The sequence below is a fragment of the Hyla sarda genome, chromosome 9, assembly GCF_029499605.1.
Source record: "Hyla sarda isolate aHylSar1 chromosome 9, aHylSar1.hap1, whole genome shotgun sequence".
NCBI lineage: Eukaryota > Metazoa > Chordata > Amphibia > Anura > Hylidae > Hyla > Hyla sarda.
The window spans coordinates 136,808,214-136,831,506 of NC_079197.1; the positions used below are offsets into that span (position 1 = coordinate 136,808,214).

General features: G+C 46.8%; 1 protein-coding gene across 5 annotated transcripts in view; it reads left to right on the plus strand.

Moving 5' to 3' along the window:
• The first annotated feature begins 8,612 nt into the window (after nucleotides 1–8,612).
• The window catches only part of LOC130290327 (distal membrane-arm assembly complex protein 2-like), a 61,863-nt gene continuing 47,182 nt past the window's right edge, over nucleotides 8,613–23,293 (plus strand). For 4 of the 5 annotated variants that reach the window (XM_056537808.1, XM_056537810.1, XM_056537809.1 and 1 more), the window contains exons 1-2: nucleotides 8,613–8,912; nucleotides 12,955–13,136. In XM_056537808.1, the coding sequence (XP_056393783.1) occupies nucleotides 8,895–8,912; nucleotides 12,955–13,136 (200 nt within the window). In that variant the 5' untranslated portion in view covers nucleotides 8,613–8,894. The remainder of the gene's footprint in view (nucleotides 8,913–12,954; nucleotides 13,137–23,293) is intronic. The other variant, XM_056537807.1, reaches the window with a different exon arrangement.

Consider the following 23,293-nt stretch of genomic DNA (forward strand, 5'->3'; position numbering starts at 1 on the left):
TTCTCACAATCCTGCGAGCTGTTCTGTCTGATATTTTTCTTGGTCTTCCAGATCTTGCTTTAACTTCCACTGTTCCTGATGACTGCCATTTCTTAATTACATTCCAAACAGAGGATATTGACATCTGAAAACGTTTTGCTATCTTCTTATAGCCTTCTCCAGCTTTGTGAGTGTCAACTATTTTTAGTTTCAGATTTCTAGACAACTGCTTAGAAGAACCCATGGTGCTGATTGTTGGGGCAAGGTCAGATGAGTCTGGGCATTTAAAACCTTTGAGATGGACATCACCTGGTCTTCCCAGATGATGATTGAAAACAATCCATGACACTGGCAGGTCTCAGCTTTGCAAAGGGGGCAGTGCATGCTATAAATACTGCAGGGTGCCCAAACTTTTGCAGACGCCATTTTTTTGTTTTCTGTTATTTTGAAAGTGTAAATGGTGGAAATAAAATCTAACTTTTGTTGACATATTATAAGAATGTCTAATCTGTAATTTGATGCCTTTTGGAGATTTTTCCATCTTTCCTTGGCTTCTTTATGCACATTAATACACATTTTTACCTGGGGTGCCCAAACTTTTGACCCCCATTGTGTGTGTATATGTATATGTGTCTATGTGTGTATGTATATATATATATATATATATATATTTAATAATTTCATATTAAAAAGTTACAGATTAAAATATTTTGTCATGCAATGAAAGAATCATTCTATAATAGACAGAAATATAAAACATAGAAAAGCAAATTACGGCACTCACTCCGTGGTGCTCAAGTAAGATCCCAATCCTTATAAGACCATGTAATAGAAAAACTTGGCACTCAAATTGCTGTGTGATGATTCAGAATATTTATTTTGCAATCCACAAAGAAAATAATTTTACTGACGTTTCGGTCCACCTGGACCTTCCTCAGAGTACGGATTGCTGGGGAGAGAAACCGGCCCAAAGCCGGGAGAAATAAGTAGAGATGAGCGAAGTTACAGTGATTTGATTCATCATGAACCTCGCAGCTCGGCGGTTGCTGACTTTATCCTGCATAAATTAGTTCAGCTTTCAGGTGCTCCGGTCTCCAGCCCACTGGAGCACCTGAAAGCTGAACTAATTTATGCAGGATAAAGTCAGCAACAGCCGAGCTGCGAGGTTCGTGACGAATCAAATCACTGTAACTTCTCATCTCTAGACATGAGCATGGAAGTAACAAGCTGCGTCACTGTAGGAAGCTTATATGACTTATATTCAAACTAGCCCTGTGCCAAAAGGGGAGAGTGGGCTGCAAACAGGGGGGCTACAGCGCTGCAGAGTGCACTTACCCTGCCATATACCAGTTGTTCTCAGCAACAGACTTAGGCCCCTTTCACACTATAAAAATACTTCCGTTATGAACGCCCGTTATAAAAACCTGGAAATTGGCAGTTATAAATCACTAACGGCCATTAGAAAATCCCAATGTAGTCTATGCGATTTTTCTAATAGACGTTTTAACTCGTTATCGCCCGTTATTAATAACGGCCGTTATTTTGTGACTGGCGATAATAACGGGAGAATTAGTGCATGAACTATTTCTCCCGTTCATTTGCTCGTCACAAAATAACGGCCGTTATTAACGGGCGATAACTGGTTAAAGCGGCTATTTGAAAAATCTCAGACTATAATGGGATTTTCTAACAACCATTAGTGATTTTGTACCGGCCGTATAACTGCCGACTTCCTAACGGGCGTTCATAACGGAAGTATTTTTATAGTGTGAAAGCAGCCTTACGGCTCAGCGCCACCCGAGCCATCAACATCAGAGATGGACCATCAGACACACGGTCACGACATCTCTAGTAAACTCTGCTACTTTATAACCACCTATTGACTTATAGCGCAATTGTGGTAGAGGGTGTGATGCGGGGCAGATGGCATTAATCCCTTGTATTTGTGATGCCAGGGCGTGGTTTATCCTCAATACCACCCGAAGGTATACGGCTGGATACTGGACTATGACTCCGACGCCAAGTTACGGACAACTGTAGCTTTACTGAGCGACAGATGGAACAGTCTATACAGTTCAGCCAGGCCCACGGAGGTGACCAGTGACTTCAGAGACCTTAAGGGCTTGCTGGAACTTGCAGTAGATTTGGGCAGTTTTAGTGCAGGCCACTCTGACTTGACAATAGATGACTATAACTAACTTGACATGACTGGAGACTGACTAAGCTGTGACTGTATCTTACTTGTAGACTTAAAGACTTGTGGCTGCAGGAGGGACTTAAGGCCTTCTATGCACTCCAGACACACTCTAGGACTTGACTGCACTGGACCTCAGCAAAGACTTAATTGGAATCAAGAAAGAGAAGAGACTCCTCCCAGGGCTTATGTAGGGGAGACTCTGGTGGGGTCCCATAGGTCACATGGTCACTGATATCTCAGGGGGTTACACTCACATGACAACTCACATGACAACTGGTGATCACATGTTAACATTTCTTAAAGCAATAACACTCATATACAGACTGTTGAGACCCAATTAGCTCCTAGCAGGCTATAACTACCCCTCCCCCTTATTACAATAATTAATTAAATAATAACTGACACAACAACAATTTAACTTTTCCGTGGGTGGGGATCGGCCACAGCTTTATTTATAAAATTACTTATATAAATAACAATTTAACTGTAACAAAGACACCGATTGGCTTCTTACCAACCCGAGAGGTGCTTCCACACCGTCCTGTGTGGAGGTCTACCCCGGGTTGACCCCGCTTTCACCGTCTTCTTACCGCCAAGCTGTGACTTACAAGAAACAGAGATACAAAAAAAGGGAGGGAGGGAGGGCAAAACTCCGGGTCCTGGGCAGATTGAGGGGGGAAGGGAGGCACCACAGCTATAAATACCCAGGGGAGGGCCCCTGAAAGCCCGGGAAACTATTAAACCCCTGATTGGTGCACTCCTTCCCCCTACCCATGGGACATACCACTGTAGCCACTGGCAAGTTTTACAGGCGGGGGAGGGGGCTAAAAAACCTTGCCTGTACATTTCTTAACCCCTTAACTGCTCACCAGTCAGGGGGCAAGCTAGTTATGCACAGCTTGCCCCTCCATTTTACAGAAAATATACATACATAAGGGGACAGGTGTCGAGGGCCCAGGGGACTCCGCAGGGAGGCTGCCTGACAGGGCAGCAAGAGTACAGAAGTATAACTCCTGTACTGGGCCACCACAAACTCCCCCTCTTAAACACAGCTGTCCTCTGCTCCCAGTACTGGAGGGCGAACAAATAGGAAGTGGCCACTGGGGCCTGGTGATGACAACAGTTCCTGGGGCATTATTGTAGATTGTCCTTCACAGGTCTTAATATGAGTAACAAAAACAAGGGAAGAGTCCATGTAGCACTTTGTAAAAATGTCCATACATGCTCCTTTGGGAATAAATTTGTAAACATATGGGAATTTATAAACCTTGTAACTGCAGACTCAATACAATTAAACATATTTAAACACATTTGGTGCATAATGGGATGCTGGAGGCTCTCTACCCAATGCCTAAGATGCTGGGGCTCATTAGCATTAGCTACTTCTCCCCAGAACTCTATACATGTTTATATACCAGATACCACTGTTTCCTTTATATACAGCAACTCTGTCATTATATGTGCCTTACTCATATCTCAGGGGAACCCTCTGGCCAGTAGAGCACCCTGTACACGTGGACAGGAAAAATGATTAGACGTGTACATTTAGTGGACTGGTAATATACATCCTGGCTACAGTCCTAACTATCTGGGCTAGTTTATACACATACACTGATTTACATCACATTAGCATTTGACTATGCTAGACTGAATGAAATAGATGAAATACTAAATACTATACTGACAACTTTTATAGGGTACTATTATTCACAGTACCTAGCTGGTGTCGACCTTTGGGATCTGCGCAATACCACCTCTGGAGAGTCTGGAACTCTTGATATTTCTGGAGTCCTTGGGACTTCTGGAGCTGCGTCTGGCTCTTTCTCAGCGAACTCAGGAGCTGGTATTAGTTCAGGACTGGCTGGACCCAGAGTCGCTGGCATCTGTGCTGGTAAGGCTGGAGACAGGGTTGGCACTCTGGAGACTGGTGTGTAGGCCGGAGCCAACAGTGACAAGACTCAGACTAGCGTGAAGACTAGTTTGGCTTGAACCAGCCCGGGGGTGGGTGAGACACAGAAGATCGCAGGCTGATTTGGAGAAAACATGGGGAAATCCACAGGTGGGTGGATTCCCTCACCCGGGACGTACTCTCTTGCAGGTCTGACAGCTGGAGGAGGCGGTGCTGGGAGCACTGGTAGATCTTCTTTGAGACATAATTTGATTTGATTTCGGTGAACGACTTGCGGCTCATACCCAGGTTTCTGCAATTTGTATACATCAGACTCAGGATAGGGTATGGCCGTCACCGTGTACAGTTCTGCCTCTCAGATAGAGTCTAACTTGTTGGTTCCTGAAAATGTTCGTAGCCAGACTTTATCGCCCAATTGGAGTGGTTAGGCAGAGGAATGACGGTTATTGTGCTCTTGTTATCTCTGTTGAGCCTCGCCCCTCTTCTTGCTGACAATTTCTTTGGCTTCTTGGATCCTTCTTTGGTGGTCAGAGACCCATTCCAGTGAGGCTTGTGGGGAATTGTTGAACGGGGCCTGGAGCCTAAATGTCCGATCTTTAGGCAGCTGCCCATGTTGCCCCATCATCAAGTAGTAAGGGGTATACCCCGTAGAACAATGGACTGTGTTGTTATATACCTCCAGTAATTCGGGCAGCAGTCGGGGCCACGCTTCTTGTCTTGACACAGAGGCTGCTCGCAACATGTGGATAAAGACTTGATTGATGCGCTCACAGAGCCCGTTCCACTGGGGGTGGTAAGCGATAGACCAGAGTTTCTTGCATGAATGGAATTGACATAACTCTTGGAAGAGTTGGGCCTCGAAGGCAGTTCCTTGGTCCGTTAGGACAGACTCCGGACACCCAAGGGTTTGCACCCAATTGAAGTAGAACATCTGGGCCGCAGTCTTGGCTGTGAGAGCTTTGACAAGTACAATGACAACCCGTTTTGAGTAATGATCCCCATGAAGGGGAGAGCATAAGTATACCTGGACCGGGTAGGAATGGAGGGGTGCTCTGGATAGAATGGAGGGTGCTCTTGCATCCTTGCGCACGTTCTTGGTGACGTTACAGACAGCAGATTCACAGCACCATTTCTCAATGTCACTCCGCATTCCGATCCAATAGAATCTTCGCCTGACAGTAGCTTCGGTCTTATGTACTCAAAAGTGTCCCAACTGATCATGATATGCGTTGAGGACCATCGTCGTGTATCTTCGGGGAACCAGAATCTGATGAAGTCGATCACAAGACTGGATCCAAAGAATTTCGGTACAACATCCTTTGTGCACAAACAGTCGTTTCCTCTGTAGCCACAGACGTTTCAACTCATAATCACACTGGACCCGGTATAGACTGGTTGGTACCTTTTTCGCCAGAAGGTAGTCCAACTGATCCCCCATGACTCGACTTTCATCCTGAAGAGTCTTCCAGATATATAGGTCTTCTTTAACCTTTTCGGACCTGGGTTCTCTGTCCATCAGGGCGGTCAAAACATTCTGGTTCACAAACCGTTGATTAAAGGGGGACATCTCCACGTCTTCCCACACGTCTTCGACAGGTGGTTCTTCGTCGAGGTAATCCAAGACAGTACATTGGCATTGACGTTTGACTTGCCGCTTCTGTACTTGATAGTGAAATTGTAATTGGCCAGTCTTGAAGCCCATCGCTGCTCAATGGCAGCCAACCGGGACTCTCCTGTTAGTGACAGTGAAAAGGCTTCTCGTAGCTCGGACAAGAGGATGATCTGGTTGCATATATTCCAGCAGGGCCTGATAGTCCCTATTCTTGACTCCGGGATGTGCACGACACCAGATGATGGTTTCCGTGTTGGGTTGTAAGGTCACCCACCTGATGTCTTGAACTCGTACTCGGCAGATTTCACCTTGCTTGTTGGCAAACTTCTGCTCCACCTGTAGGACTTTTGAGTGTTGCTGCGCAGCCCGCTGGCCTGAAGGGGTTATATGGGGAAGAGAGGCATACAAGGCATCTAACACTTCAGTGAAACAATTCTTTATAATGTTCATCCCCAATATAAGCTCAGCAAACCCCTTATCTGTCACATTAGTTACAATCACTCCCTGCCCGCTAAGTACATGCTCTCCCAACTGAATGGTTGGCTCCCAGTATCCATGTCTGGGGACTGGTTGCCCATTACCCGCAACTACTCGGAAGTTAACATCATCAGGCTCACACAATAAACTAGCATCCCAATGCTGATAGAAAACACTTTTATGTATACAGTAGTAGACACTTGTGACACTGTATCTATCAATGCCTCCAACGGTACACCTTCTACAATAACTTTTACATAGGGGCAGGAGGCGACATAAAGTGAGAGTCCTGACTTAGGTCGTTCAGGGATTGGACCTGATGACGTTTTTCCTGAGGGCCAGTCCGCGACCTCATGGGAAATCCATTTAAATCTCAGCATTCCTTTATCTAATGTCCTGACTTATTACAGTAAGTGCAAAAGGGTCTTTGAGCCCCCGAGGGTCTATTGGGCGGAGGATTGCGGTAATTGGGATTGCGGGAGGTAAAAGCAGGGGCAGGTTTCCTAGGCAGGAACGGTTAACCGTCAGGGGGAGCGGCCCGGGTGGCAAGCTCCTTTTACAGCCTTGGTCAGTTATTCAATGTCCTGCCTAACACTCTGTAAGTCTGAGGCTGCAGCAACTGGCAAAGTAGATGGCACTGGGGCGGGTACAGATGACGGTATAGGTCTGGTTACCGCCCCTAGTGGCTCTTGGACGGGTGTAAGGGGTACCATAAGATACTGTACGTGTGAATAACTAACTCCTTAAAGGGAACCAATCATCAGATTTTACCCTATATAACGCTTGGCAACGCGTTATATAGGGTCAAATCTTTATTTTCACCATTCCCGGGGGACGCTCCTGCCCCCAGTGATGGTGAAGATATGAAGTTATAAACTAGTCACCGCCGCCGCCGTAAGTAGTCACCTGGGCGGGGAGCTCTTCTCATCTACTCCCGTTCTTCGTCCGGCAGCGACGCCCCCTCCGCTTGATTGATGGGCCGCGTCATCGCTCTGCTCCGTCTGTTCAGTGAGCGGAACAATGACGTGGCCCATCAATCAAGCGGAGGGGGCGTCGCTCCCGGCCGAAGAACGGGAGTAGATGAGAAGAGCTCCCCGCCCAGGGGACTACTTACGGCAGCGGGGGTGACTAGTTTATAACTTCATATCTTCACCATCCCTGGGGGCAGGAGCGTCCCCCGGGGATGGTGAAAATAAAGATTTTACCCTATATAACTCTTTACCAAGCGTTATATAGGGTAAAATCTGATGATTGGTTCCCTTTAACAACATTTATGCAGGACACCTGTGGACTTCAACCTAATTTATCAGACTGCATGCACCTTTTTTTGATAAATTTAGGTGCAAATACACACACAAAAAAAAAAAAAAAAATACAATTTTTAAGAGACTGGAATACCCCTTTCATGGTTTTTGGATTTTGCAGATTTTTTTTGTAAAAGGTTTCTGGTGGAGAAACAAGAATGAATGTTTGGGGGGGGGGGGGGGGGGGAGGGGGTACTTCTGGAATTATCTGCAGATATTTCTGTGACTGAAAATCAGATGAAGGAGGTGTCAAAGATGTAGAATTCTGCATGTTCCATTCAGATGAATAATATGATCCCAGAAAATTCTGCAATGAAACGCTTTATAGGAGCAAAAACCTGGGGACTATGACTGGGTTCACATAGTTACAGTGCGTTCTGTCAGGATTTGGTGCAGTGTCCATTAAATAGGACAGAACCTGTAAAGGAGGCGCCGATGTGTGATGTGTACAGAGCCTGAGTATATAGTATATACTCTAGGACAGTGGTCTCCAAACTGCGGACCTCCAGCTGTTGCAAAACTACAACTCCCAGCATGCGGTGAGTTGTAGTTTTGCAACAGCTGGAGTTCCAGTTTGGAGACCACTGCTCGAGGAAATGTATCCATAGACATTTAGGGCTGTGCTTTATGCTAAAATAGCATTTTTTGATGCACTCATTATAGACATCATATATATATATATATATTTTTTTTTTTAAGGGCTCCGCTCACATCCGTGGTGAGGATTATGGGGGAGATTTATCGCAATGACTTATCGTAGGATTCTCGTCGTTGCCAATAGCAACCAATCACAGCTCGGCTTTCATTTCTCATATTGCTCTGGTAAAAAGCTTGGTTGTGATTGGTTGCTATGGGCAACAAAGAGTCTGTGCGCCAGAAGCCTCCTCTATGTTTATAATGCTCAGCATGGTCTATGGCATGATGGACCCCAAGGATTTATAATCTGTTTTATGTTTGTAGTGTGAACAATGCCCAGTGCTAAAGCAAAAGCCCCGTGCGGCTAGCCCAGCGTTTCCAAACCAGGATGCCTCTAACTGTTGCAAAACTACAACTCCCAGCATGCCCGGACAGCCTTTGGCTGTCCGGGCATGCTGGGAGTTGTAGTTTTGCAACAGCTGGAGGCACCCTGGTTGAAAACCGCTGACCTAGGCTACTGTTGCTGATCTGGTCATCGCTCAGAACAGGTATAAAGCCTCCGTGCTGAGGAACACTACTACCGCTCTTATTCCTATAACGATTGACGGAGCGTTCACGTGACCAATAAGAGTTATAGAGCCACGTGACCATGGGGGGGGGGCATGTGACCAGTGACGTCACTCCATTTTAAAACAGCCATCAGACCACGCCCACCTCCGACCTGTCCACCAATCAGAGTTTCCGGCGAAGTGAACTGTGATCGAGTTATCGGCGTCCAAAATGGCGGCGCCCCGGCTGGTAGGTCATTGGAGAAATGTTTGTGTGCACGTTTTCCTGCCGTTCTGAAGCACCGGTTCACGTGTATCCGGTGTAATACGGTATCAGGTTCCCATGGATGATTGGTTGATTTATAGAATTTAGACAGCAGTTGCCAGTAGCAACCAATTAAATGCAGTGTATGGGGAGGTGTGAGATAATGAAAGCTGCTGCCTGATTGGCTGCTATCGGCACGTGACCAGGTTTAAAGCAATACCATGAATTTGCCCCATTGACTTAAAGGGGTACTCCAGTGGAAAACTTTTTTTTTTTTTCTTTCTTTCAATCAACTGGTGCCAGAAAGTTACAGATTTGTAAATTACTTCTATTAAAAAAATCTTAATCCTTCCAGTACTTATTAGGGGCTGTATACCACAGAGATAATGCTTTTCTTTTTTGGATTTCTCTTATGTCATGACCACAGTTCTCTCTGCTGACATCTCGGTCCATTTTAGGAACTGTCCAGAGCAGAAGAAAATCCCCATAGCAAACATGCTGCTCTTGACAGTTCCTAAAATGGACAGCAGAGGTCAGCAGAGAGCACTGTGCTCATGACATAAGAGAAATCAAAAAAGAAAAGCATTTCCTCTGTAGTATACAGCCCATAAAATGTACTGGAAGGATTAAGAGTTTTTAATAGAAGTAATTTACAAATCTGTTTAACTTTCTGGCACCAGTTGATTTAAAAAAAAATAAAAAAAAATAAAAATGTTTTCCAGGGGAGTTTCCCTTTAACTGGGGAGTTTTGGTCTGTTTAATGATACTGTATGTCTGAACAGACATGGCATGCTGCGAGTTGTAGTTTTGCAACAGCTGGAAGCACCCTGGTTGGGAAACACTGCTCTAAGGCTGGGTTCACACTACATTTCTGGTTCGTTGTATACTGCGGTTTTAGGTCTGGTTACAAAACTGGATACGGGGCAAAAATTAGCCGACCGGAGTCACTATCTGACTCATTCAAATGAATGAGATATGGGCTGGGTCTGTCTGGTATACGGGAGTGCTCGGTTTTCACTTCCACACACCCCTCAGCATTACCTGATTTTGGACTTCTGCCAGGCCAGCAGGAGTCCAAAAATCTGTGCAAAAGATGGGGGAAAATGTGCTCTGGACAAGTAGGGAGACACCTAGTGGCAGCTTTTTTAAACTCAAATAAAACATAAAACTTCATTTTTTTTTAAACAAAGTGTATTAGAAAGATTTTTCATTTACCATAAGGAGTGCAATAGCAAAAAATTTTAATGAGAGAGAAATAGTTGTAAACCATGGATGGGACAGTCAGGGGCTCAATAGCAGCAGTGATCTTGCCACTGCTTTAACCCCTTAATGGCGCTGGACGTATATTTACCCGCGGCTAATACAGGACATCACTGATCAAGGTGATGCCCTTTATTAACCCTTCAGATGTGGCGATCAAAGTTGACCACCGCGTCTGAAATGAAACTGAAAGTATCCCGGCAGCTCAGTCAGGCTGTTCGGGACCGCTGCGGTGAAATCGCGGCATCCAGAACAGCTTACAGGACACCAGGAGGATCCCTATCTGCCTCCTCGGTGTCCGATCGCCGAATGACTGCTCCGTGCCTGAGATCCAGACAGGAGCAGTCAAGTGCCGATAACACTGATCAACATATGTGGTATCACCGCATGCATAAATGTCCGAACTATAAAAATATATCATTAATTAAACCACATGGTCAATCGCATACACGTAAAAAAAATTCCAAAGTCCAAAATTGTGTATTTTTGGTCACTTTTTATACCATTAAAAAATGAATAAATAGCGATAAAAAAGTCCAATCAATACAAAAATGGTAACGATAAAAACTTCAGATCACAGCGCAAAAAATGAGCCCTCATACTGCCCCGTACGCTGCAAAATAAAAGTTATAGGGGTCAGAAGAGGACATTTTTAAACGTATACATTTTCTTACATGTAGTTATGATTTTTTCCAGAAGTGCGACAAAATCAAACCTATATAAGTAGGGGATCATTTTAATCGTATGGACCTACAGAATAATGATAAGGTGTCATTTTTACCGAAATATGCACTGCGTAGAAACGGAAGCCCCCAAAAGTTACAAAATTGTGTTTGTTCTTCAATTTTGTCGCACAATGATTTTATTTTCCATTTCGCTGTGGATTTTTGGGTAAAATGACTGATGTCACTGCAAAGTAGAATTGGTGGCGCAAAAAATAAGCCATAGTATGGATTTTTAGGTGGAAAATTGAAAGCGTTATGATTTTTAAAATGTAAGGAGGAAAAAACGAAAGTGCAAAAACGGAAAAACCCTTATTCCTTAAGGGAGTATTTTTTTTTTTTTATCAACTGGCTCCAGAAACGGATTTGTAAATTACTTCTATTAAAAAATCTTAATCCTTCCAATAATTATCAGCTGCTGAAGTTGAGTTGTTCTTTTCTGTCTAAGTGCTCTCTGATGACACATGTCTCGGGAGCTGTCCAGCGTAGAAGCAAATGATGTCCCAGATGTGCTCAATCGGATTCAGGTCACAGAGAGCACTTAGACAGAAAAGAACAACTCAACTTCAGCAGCTCATAAGTACTGAAAGGATTAAGAATTTTTAATAGAAGTAATTTACAAATCTGTTTAACTTTCTGAAGCCAGTTGATATATATAAAACAATTTTTTTTCCTGGATAACCCCTTTAAGGGGTTAAAGGTTCACTCCGAGATGGAACTTTTTTTTTTTTTTTTTTTTTATACCTCATCCCCAGGCTCCTGGTACATAAACCAAAAACCTGGACCCACCTGCCACCTTACCCTCGATGTTTCCGGTATCACTGCTCCAGTCCTCCGGTGCCATCTTCTTTCTGGTTGCTGGTGGTTGGCGTGTCACTCTGCAGCACAGCTAATCACCGGCCACAGCATTGTCCTGCTTTAGCCAGCGATAGGTTGAGCGGCAGTGTGACGTATTGAGCGCCATCACGGGTCTTCTTCCTGGTGCTGGGGCTGGATGCGTCTCACTGCCGCTCAACCTATCAACGACCAACGCAGGAAACAAATGCTTGGCTGATCAGTTGTCTGAGGCACATAACCATGTATGGAATCCAGAATTTAATACATTACCTATAGAAAACTATAGGACGCACCGGCATATAAGACGCACCGGCATATAAGACGCACCCAATTTTAAAGGACAAAATCTAGAAAAAAAAGATTCTGAACCCAACAGTGATCTTCAACCTGCGGACCTCCAGATGTTGCATAACTACAACTCCCAGCATGCCCGGACAGCCGTTGGCTGTTCGGGCATGCTGGGAGTTGTAGTTTTGCAACATCTGGAGGTCCGCAGGTTGAAGACCACTGGATAGGAGGTAATACTCACGTGTCCCCGCCGCTCCAGACTCGTCACCGCTGCCCTGGATGTCGCTCCATCGCTGTCGCCGCGTCCCCAGGGTGTTTCCGTCGCTCAGGAACGTCTCTGCTGCCCGGTATCCTCGCTCTCCGTCGCCGTCATCACGTCCCTACACACACCGCTCCTATTGGATGACGCGTGCGTGACGACGTGATGACGACGAAGGAGAGCGCCAGCCATGCAGGGGATCCCGGCACGGAGCAGATGCAGAGGAGGCAGGTAAGGTCGCTCCCGATGTCCTGTAAGCTGTTCGGGACGCCGCGATTTCACCGTGGCGGTCCCGAACAGCCCGACTGAGCAGCCGGGTTAGTGTCACTTTCCCTTCAGACGCGGTGGTCAGCTTTGATCGCCGTGTCTGAAGGGTTAATACAGGGCATCACCGCGATCGGTGATATCCTGTATTAGCCGCGGGTCCCCGCCTGTTGATGGCCGCAGGGACCGCCGCGATAGGTGTGTATTCGCCGTATAAGACGCACAAACATTCCCCCCCAGTTTTGGGGAAGAAAAAGTGCGTCTTACGGTGAAAATACGGTATATGTGGTATATTCAATCTGATGCCATTGTTTATCTTATGATGATCCGAAAATAAACGATGAGGGTTTTGGTCTTATTGGGGCAAGAATTGTAACTTTTTCGCTTCTTGTGTCAGATGCAAAGTGTCCGAGTGCTGCCCGCCATCAGTCATGGGATCCTACGTTACAGCTCGTCTTCCGCAACTTCTGAAACCAAGGAGAAGGTCCGGCAGTATCTTATGGATAACGTACCTGCTGTCTACAGTATAATGAAGTGGAACAACAGCTTCAAACTCTGGAGACTAAAGAATAAGAATGAGTAAGTGTTCTGTGTTAGGGGTTGTGCAGCATTATCCTATAAAGAAGGTTGAAGGGCTATTTCAGCCTTTTTTTTTTATAAATAATATGGTATATAATGATACTTACCTACCCCACTGATCCCCAACAGCTCACATTGGTCTCTCTTCAGTCCACTAATGTTTTTTCTTCCTGCTTCCAACACAAGCGCTAGGTGCAGGACCCGCCTGCTCAGCCAATCACTGGGTGAGATGTGACACCACTGCGGCCAGTGATTGACTGAGCACTTGTGAGCATTTGTCTCAGAGGATCAGGGGACCGGGCAAAGGCGAGTGAAAGCTTTGAGGATTGGGGCTAGGTAAGAATTTTATTTTGTTTTTTTTATCCTATATTCCCCCTTAACACCATATTATGTTTTGAAAAAGGCTGGATACCACTTTAACTCTTCTCAGACTCCAGATTTGTATCACCATCGGGTCCCTAGACAGGACTGTAAAACACATATCTCCCAGCAGTTCACTAATGGTACAGCAAAGATGGCTAAATGCAGATTTGCATTAACCCCTTAAAGATGGCTAAATGCAGATTTGCATTTACCCCTTAACGACGAAGGACGTAAATGTACGTCCTGGTGAGTTGGTACTTAACGCACCAGGACATACATTTACGTCCTAAGCATAACCGCGGGCATCGGAGCGCTGCCCGGATCATGCGCGGCAGGTCCCGGCTGTTGATCGCAGCCAGGGACCCTGCGGTAATGGTGGACACCCGCAATCCCGCGGATGTCCGCCATTAACCCCTCAGATGCCGTGATCAATACCGATCACAGTATCTGCAGCATCGCGGTCACTTAAATGGATGATCGCAGCGCTGCCACGGCGATCCAATCATCCAGCACGGCAGACGGAGGTCCCCTCATCTGGCTCCGCTGCCTTCCGGGAGTCTTCTGCTCTGATCTGCCTTCCCACAGACCAGAGCAGAAGATGACCGATAACCCTGATCAGTGCTATGTCCTATACATAGCACTGAACAGGATTAGCAATCGAATGATTGCTATAAATAGTCCCCTATGGGGACTATGGGGGAGATTTATCAAATCCTGTCCAGAGGAAAAGTTGCCCAGTTGCCCATAGCAACCAATCAGATCGCTTCTTTCAGTTTGCAGAGGCCTTGTTAAAAATGAAAGAAGCGATCTGATTGGTTGCTATGGGCAACTCAGCAACTTTTCCTCTGGACAGGTTTTGATAAATCTCCCCCTATAAGAGTGTAAAAATAAAAGTAAAAAAAGTAAAAAAAAATAAAGTAAAACAAATGTGAAAAAACCCCTCCCCCAATAAAAATGTAAATTGTCCCATTTTCCCTATTTCACCCCCAAAAAGTGTTAAAAAAATATTTTATATACATATTTGGTATCACCACATTCGTAAATATCTGCACTATTAAAATAAAATGTTAATGATACCGTACGGTGAACGGCGTGAGCGTAAAAGAAAAAAAAAGTCCAAAATAGCTGCTTTTTTATAACATTTTATTCCCAAAAATGTCATAGAAAATGTATTAAAAGTTTTACGTAAGAAAATGTGGTATCAATAAAAAGTACAGATGACGACGCAAAAAATGAGCCCTCACACTGCCGCTTATACGGAAAAATGAAAAAGTTATAGGTCTTCAAAATAGGGGGATTTTAAACCTACTAAGTTGGTTAAAAAGTTTGTGATTTTTTTTAAGCGCAACAGTAATAGAAAAGTGTATAATCATGGGTATCATTTTAATCGTATTGACCCAAAGAATAAATAACATGTTATTTTTACCGTAAATTGTATGGCGTGAAAACGAAACCTTCCAAAATTGTGGTTTTCTTTTTAATTTCCCCACACAAATAGTATTTTTTTGGTTGCGCCATACATTTTATGGTAAAGTGAGTGATGGCATTACAACGGACAACTGGTCAGGCAAAAAAAAAGTCCTCATACTAGTCTGTGGATGAAAATATAAAAGAGTTATGATTTTTTGAAGACTAGGAGGAGAAATTGAAAACTGAAAAATAAAATTGTCTGAGTCCTTAAGGCCCAAATGGGCTGCGTCCTTAAGGGGTTAAATGGGCATTTCGTATCACTTTGGGCCATTACCAGTGGTAGAACTGTCATGCTTAATATGTTCCGCAATTTGATCAATGTCATTTAAACCTGTGGTCAGTATAAGAAAACAAACATTTGTAGCCTTGTTGCCCTAATTCAAATGCTGTTTTCATTTTGAGAATGCACATGCTGCCAGTTTCTAGTCAGTCAGTGTCTGTTTGCTAGGGTACCCAATAACTCCCAAGGTTCCCCAATAACTTTAAATTTTGTCAGTTCTGAACATAAAGAGTACCTATCACCAAATAAACTTTTATTATAGTGTTCCGTGTATAATTAGCAGACACTTTCCCATTCACTTGCTTTTAAAATTATCAGCATAAACACACTGCTCAAAAAAATAAAGGGAACACTAAGATAACACATCCTAGATCTGAATGAATGAACTAATCGTATGAAATACTTTCATCTTTACATAGTTGAATGCGCTGACAACAAAATCACACAAAAATGATCAATGGAAATCAAATTTATCAACCCATGTGTTACGCCGAGCGCTCCGGGTCCCCGCTCCTCCCCGGAGCGCTCGCTACACTCTCGCTCCCGCAGCGCCCCGGTCAGATCCACTGACCGGGTGCGCTGCGATACCGCCTCCAGCCGGGATGCGATTCGCGATACGGGTGGCGCCCGCTCGCGATGCGCACCCCGGCTCCCGTACCTGACTCGCTCTCCGTCGGTCCTGTCCCGGCGCGCGCGGCCCCGCTCCCTAGGGCGCGCGCGCGCCGAGTCTCTGCGATTTAAAGGGCCACTGCGCCGCTGATTGGCGCAGTGGTTCTAATCAGTGTGTTCACCTGTGCACTCCCTATGTATACCTCACTTCCCCTGCACTCCCTCGCCGGATCTTGTTGCCATTGTGCCAGTGAAAGCGTTTCCTTGTGTGTTCCTAGCCTGTGTTCCAGACCTCCTGCCGTTGCCCCTGACTACGATCCTTGCTGCCTGCCCCGACCTTCTGCTACGTCCGACCTTGCTTCTGCCTACTCCCTTGTACCGCGCCTATCTTCAGCAGTCAGAGAGGTTGAGCCGTTGCTAGTGGATACGACCTGGTCACTACCGCCGCAGCAAGACCATCCCGCTTTGCGGCGGGCTCTGGTGAAAACCAGTAGTGACTTAGAACCGGTCCACTAGCACGGTCCACGCCAATCCCTCTCTGGCACAGAGGATCCACCTCCTGCCAGCCGGCATCGTGACAGTAGATCCGGCCATGGATCCCGCTGAAGTTCCTCTGCCAGTTGTCGCCGACCTCACCACGGTGGTCGCCCAGCAGTCACAACAGATAGCGCAACAAGGCCACCAGCTGTCTCAACTGACCGTGATGCTACAGCAGCTACTACCACAGCTTCAGCAATCATCTCCTCCGCCAGCTCCTGCACCTCCTCCGCAGCGAGTGGCCGCCTCAGGCCTACGACTATCCTTGCCGGATAAATTTGATGGGGACTCTAAGTTTTGCCGTGGCTTTCTTTCACAATGTTCCCTGCACTTGGAGATGATGTCGGACCAGTTTCCTACTGAAAGGTCTAAGGTGGCTTTCGTAGTCAGCCTTCTGTCTGGAAAAGCTCTGTCATGGGCCACACCGCTCTGGGACCACAATGACCCCGTCACTGCCTCTGTACACTCCTTCTTCTCGGAAATTCGAAGTGTATTTGAGGAACCTGCCCGAGCCTCTTCTGCTGAGACTGCCCTGCTGAACCTGGTCCAGGGTAATTCTTCCGTTGGCGAGTACGCCGTGCAATTCCGTACTCTTGCTTCAGAACTTTCCTGGAATAATGAGGCCCTCTGCGCGACCTTTAAAAAAGGCCTATCCAGCAACATGTTCTGGCCGCACGAGAAATTCCTGCTAACCTACATGAACTCATTCATCTAGCCACTCGCATTGACATGCGTTTTTCCGAAAGGCGTCAGGAGCTCCGCCAGGATATGGACTTTGTTCGCACGAGGCGTTTTTTCTCCCCGGCTCCTCTCTCCTCTGGTCCTCTGCAATCCGTTCCTGTGCCTCCCGCCGTGGAGGCTATGCAAGTTGACCGGTCTCGCCTGACACCTCAAGAGAGGACACGACGCCGCATGGAGAATCTCTGCCTGTACTGTGCCGGTACCGAACACTTCCTGAAGGATTGTCCTATCCGTCCTCCCCGCCTGGAAAGACGTACGCAGACTCCGCACAAAAGTGAGACAGTCCTTGATGTCTACTCTGCTTCTCCACGTCTTACTGTGCCTGTGCGGATATCTGCATCTACCTTCTCCTTCTCTACTATGGCCTTCTTGGATTCCGGATCTGCAGGAAACTTTATTTTGGCCTCTCTCATCAACAGGTTCAACATCCCAGTGACCAGTCTCGCCAGACCTCTTTACATCAATTGCGTTAACAATGAAAGATTGGACTGTGCCGTGCGTTACCGCACGGAACCCCTCCTAATGTGCATCGGACCTCATCACGAAAGAATAGAGTTTTTGGTCCTCTCCAATTGCACTTCCGAAATTCTCCTTGGACTACCCTGGCTTCAACACCATTCCCCAACCCTGGATTGGTCCACAGGGGAGATCAAGAGTTGGGGTACCTCTTGTTTCAAGGACTGCCTTAAACCGGTTACCAGTACTCCCTGCCGTGATCCTGTGGTTCCCCCTGTAACCGGTCTCCCTAAGGCCTATATGGACTTTGCTGATGTGTTTTGCAAAAAACAAGCTGAGACTCTTCCTCCTCACAGGCCTTATGACTGTCCTATTGACCTCCTCCCGGGCACTACTCCACCCCGGGGCAGAATTTATCCTCTGTCCGCCCCAGAGACTCTTGCTATGTCTGAGTACATCCAGGAAAATTTAAAAAAGGGCTTTATCCGCAAATCCTCCTCTCCTGCCGGAGCCGGATTTTTCTTTGTGTCCAAAAAAGATGGCTCCCTACGCCCTTGCATTGACTACCGCGGTCTTAACAAAATCACGGTAAAGAACCGCTACCCTCTACCTCTTATCTCTGAACTCTTTGATCGCCTCCAAGGTGCCCACATCTTTACCAAACTGGACTTAAGAGGTGCTTATAATCTCATCCGCATCAGAGAGGGGGATGAATGGAAAACGGCATTTAACACTAGAGATGGACACTTTGAGTATCTGGTCATGCCCTTTGGCCTGTGCAACGCCCCTGCCGTCTTCCAAGACTTTGTTAATGAAATTTTTCGTGATCTCTTATATTCCTGTGTTGTTGTGTATCTGGACGATATCCTGATTTTTTCTGCCAACCTAGAAGAACACCGCCAGCATGTCCGCATGGTTCTTCAGAGACTTCGTGACAATCAACTTTATGCCAAGATGGAGAAATGTCTGTTTGAATGTCAATCTCTTCCTTTCCTAGGATACTTGGTCTCTGGCCAGGGACTACAAATGGATCCAGACAAACTCTCTGCCGTCTTAGATTGGCCACGCCCCTCCGGACTCCGTGCTATCCAACGTTTTTTGGGGTTCGCCAATTATTACAGACAATTTATTCCACATTTTTCCACCATTGTGGCTCCTATCGTGGCTTTAACCAAAAAGAATGCCAATCCTAAGTCATGGCCTCCTCAAGCGGAAGACGCCTTTAAACAGCTCAAGTCTGCCTTTTCTTCTGCTCCCGTGCTCTCCAGACCTGACCCATCTAAACCCTTCCTATTGGAGGTAGATGCCTCCTCAGTAGGAGCGGGAGCGGTCCTTCTACAAAAAAATTCTTCCGGGCATGCTGTTACTTGTGGGTTTTTTTTCTAGGACCTTCTCTCCGGCGGAGAGGAACTACTCCATCGGGGATCGAGAGCTACTAGCCATTAAATTAGCACTTGAGGAATGGAGGCATCTGCTGGAGGGATCAAGATTTCCAGTTATTATTTACACCGATCACAAAAATCTCTCCTATCTCCAGTCTGCCCAACGGCTGAATCCTCGCCAGGCCAGGTGGTCTCTGTTCTTTGCCCGGTTTAATTTTGAAATTCACTTTCGGCCTGCCGATAAGAACATCAGGGCCGATGCTCTCTCTCGTTCCTCGGATGCCTCGGAAGTAGAGCTCTCTCCGCAACACATCATTCCTCCTGACTGCCTGATCTCCACTTCTCCAGCCTCCATCAGGCAAACTCCTCCAGGGAAGACCTTCGTCACTCCACGCCAACGCCTCGGAATCCTCAAATGGGGTCACTCCTCCCATCTCGCAGGCCATGCGGGCATCAAGAAATCCGTGCAACTCATCTCTCGTTTCTATTGGTGGCCGACTCTGGAGACGGATGTTGTTGATTTTGTGCGGGCCTGCACTGTCTGTGCCCGGGATAAGACTCCTCGCCAGAAGCCCGCTGGTCTTCTTCATCCTCTGCCTGTTCCCGAACAACCTTGGTCTCTGATTGGTATGGACTTTATTACAGACTTACCCTCATCCCGTGGCAACACTGTTGTTTGGGTGGTCGTTGATCGATTCTCCAAGATGGCACATTTCATCCCTCTTCCTGGTCTTCCTTCTGCGCCTCAGTTGGCAAAAAATTTTTTGTACACATTTTTCGTCTTCACGGGTTGCCCACGCAGATCGTCTCGGATAGAGGCGTCCAATTCGTGTCAAAATTCTGGAGGGCTCTCTGTAAACAACTCAAGATTAAATTAAACTTTTCTTCTGCTTATCATCCTCAATCCAATGGGCAAGTAGAAAGAATTAACCAGGTCCTGGGTGATTATTTACGGCATTTTGTTTCCTCCCGCCAGGATGACTGGGCAGATCTTCTACCATGGGCCGAATTCTCGTATAACTTCAGAGTTTCGGAATCTTCTTCCAAATCCCCATTTTTCGTGGTGTATGGCCGTCACCCTCTTCCCCCCCCTCCCTACTCCCTTGCCCTCTGGTTTGCCCGCTGTGGATGAAATAACTCGTGATCTTTCCACCATATGGAAAGAGACCCAAAATTCTCTCTTACAGGCTTCATCACGCATGAAGAAATTTGCTGATAAGAAAAGAAGAGCTCCCCCCATTTTTTCTCCCGGAGACAAGGTATGGCTCTCCGCTAAATATGTCCGCTTCCGTGTTCCCAGCTACAAATTGGGACCACGCTATCTTGGTCCTTTCAAAATTTTGTGCCAGATTAATCCTGTCTCTTATAAACTTCTTCTCCCTCCTTCTCTTCGTATTCCTAATGCCTTTCACGTTTCTCTTCTTAAACCACTCATCATCAACCGTTTCTCTCCTAAACTTATCTCTCCCACTCCTGTCTCCGGTTCTTCAGACATCTTTCCTGTAAAGGAGATACTGGCCTCCAAAAAGGTCAGAGGAAAAACCTTCTTTTTGGTTGACTGGGAGGGCTGTGGTCCTGAAGAGAGATCCTGGGAACCTGAGGACAATATCCTAGATAAAAGTCTGGTCCTCAGGTTCTCAGGCTTTAAGAAGAGGGGGAGACCCAAGGGGGGGGGTACTGTTACGCCGAGCGCTCCGGGTCCCCACTCCTCCCCGGAGCGCTCGCTACACTCTCGCTCCCGCAGCGCCCCGGTCAGATCCACTGACCGGGTGCGCTGCGATACCGCCTCCAGCCGGGATGCGATTCGCGATACGGGTGGCGCCCGCTCGCGATGCGCACCCCGGCTCCCGTACCTGACTCGCTCTCCGTCGGTCCTGTCCCGGCGCGCGCGGCCCCGCTCCCTAGGGCGCGCGCGCGCCGGGTCTCTGCGATTTAAAGGGCCACTGCGCCGCTGATTGGCGCAGTGGTTCTAATCAGTGTGTTCACCTGTGCACTCCCTATGTATACCTCACTTCCCCTGCACTCCCTCGCCGGATCTTGTTGCCATTGTGCCAGTGAAAGCGTTTCCTTGTGTGTTCCTAGCCTGTGTTCCAGACCTCCTGCCGTTGCCCCTGACTACGATCCTTGCTGCCTGCCCCGACCTTCTGCTACGTCCGACCTTGCTTCTGCCTACTCCCTTGTACCGCGCCTATCTTCAGCAGTCAGAGAGGTTGAGCCGTTGCTAGTGGATACGACCTGGTCACTACCGCCGCAGCAAGACCATCCCGCTTTGCGGCGGGCTCTGGTGAAAACCAGTAGTGACTTAGAACCGGTCCACTAGCACGGTCCACGCCAATCCCTCTCTGGCACAGAGGATCCACCTCCTGCCAGCCGGCATCGTGACACCATGGAGGTCTGGATATGGAGTCACACTCAAAATCACAGTGAGAACCACACTACAGGCTGATCCAACTTTATGTAATGTCCTTAATACAAGTCACAATGAGGCTCAGTAGTGTGTGTGGCCTCCACGTGCCCGTATGACCTCCCTACAATGCCTGGGCATGCTCCTGATGAGGTGGCGGATGGTCTCCTGAGGGATGTCCTCCCAGACCTAGACTAAAGCATCCACCAACTCCTGGACAGTCTGTGGTGGATGGAGCGAGACATGATGTCCCAGATGTGCTCAATCAGATTCAGGTCTGGGGAACGGTCGGGCCAGTCCACAGCATCAATGCCTTCCTCTTGCAGGAACTGCTGACACACTCCAGCCACATGAGGTCCACATGAGGTCTAGCATTGTCTTTCATTAGGAGGAACCAAGGGCCAACCGCACCAGCATATGGTCTCACAAGGCGTCTGAGGATCTCATCTCGGTACCTAATGACAGTCAGGCTACCTCTGGCAAGCACATGGAGGGCTGTGCGGATCCCCAAAGAAATGCCACTCCACACCATTACTGACCCACCACCAAACCGGTCATGCTGGAGAATGTTGCAGGCCGCAGAACGTTCTCCACGGCGTCTCCAGACTATCACGTCTGTCACGTGCTCAGTGTGAACCTGCTTTCATCTGCGAAGAGCACAGGGCGCCAGTGGTGAATTTGCCAATTTTGGTGTTCTCTGGCAAAGGCCAAACATCCTGCACGGTGTTTGGCTGTAAGCACAACCCCCACCTGTGGACGTCGGGCCCTCATACCACCCTCATGGAGTCTGTTTCTGACCGTTTGAGTGGACACATGCACATTTTTGGCCTGCTGGAGGTCATTTTGCTGGGCTCTGGCAGTGCTCCTCCTGCTCTTCCTTGCACAAAGGCGGAGGTAGCGGTCCTGCTGCTGGGTTGTTGCCCTCCTACAGCCTCCTCCACGTCTCCTGATGTACTGGCCTGTCTCCTGGTAGCGCCTCCATGCTCTGGACACTACGCTGACAGACACAGCAAACCTTCTTGCCACAGCTCGCATTGATTTGCCGCCCTGGATGAGCTGCACTACCTGAGCCACTTGTGTTGGTTGTAGACTCCGTCTCATGCTACCACTAGAGTGAAAGCACCGCCAGCATTCAAAAGTGATTAAAGCATCATCCAGGAAGCATAGGAACTGAGAAGTGGTCTGTGGTCACCACCTGAAGAACCACTCCTTTATTGGGGGTGTCTTGCTAATTGCCTATAATTTCCACCTGTTGTCTGTTCCATTTGCACAACAGCATGTGAAATTGATTGTCAATCAGTGTTGCTTCCTGAGTGGACAGTGGGATTTCACAGAAGTGTCATTGACTTGGAGTTACATTGTGTTGTTTAACCCCTTAAGGACCGAGCCCTTTTTCACCTTAAGGACCGGAGCGTTTTTTGCAATTCTGACCACTGTCACTTTAAACATTAATAACTCTGGAATGCTTTTAGTTATCATTCTGATTCCGAGATTGTTTTTTCGTGACATATTCTACTTTAACTTAGTGGTAACATTTTATGGTAACTTGCATCCTTTCATGGGGAAAAATCACCAAATTTGATGAAAAAAATGAAAATTTTGCATTTTTCTAACTTTGAAGCTCTCTGCTTGTAAGGAAAATGGATATTCAAAATATATATTTTTTTGGGTTCACATATACAATATGTCTACTTTATGTTTGCATCATAAAATTTATGAGTTTTTACTTTTGGAAGACACCAGAGGGCTTCAAAGTTCAGCATCAATTTTGAAATTTTTCACAAAATTTTCAAACTCGCTATTTTTCAAGGACCAGTTCAGGTTTGAAGTGGATTTGAAGGGCCTTCATATTAGAAATGCCCCATAAAAGACCCCATTATAAAAACTACACCCCCTAAAGTATTCAAAATGACAT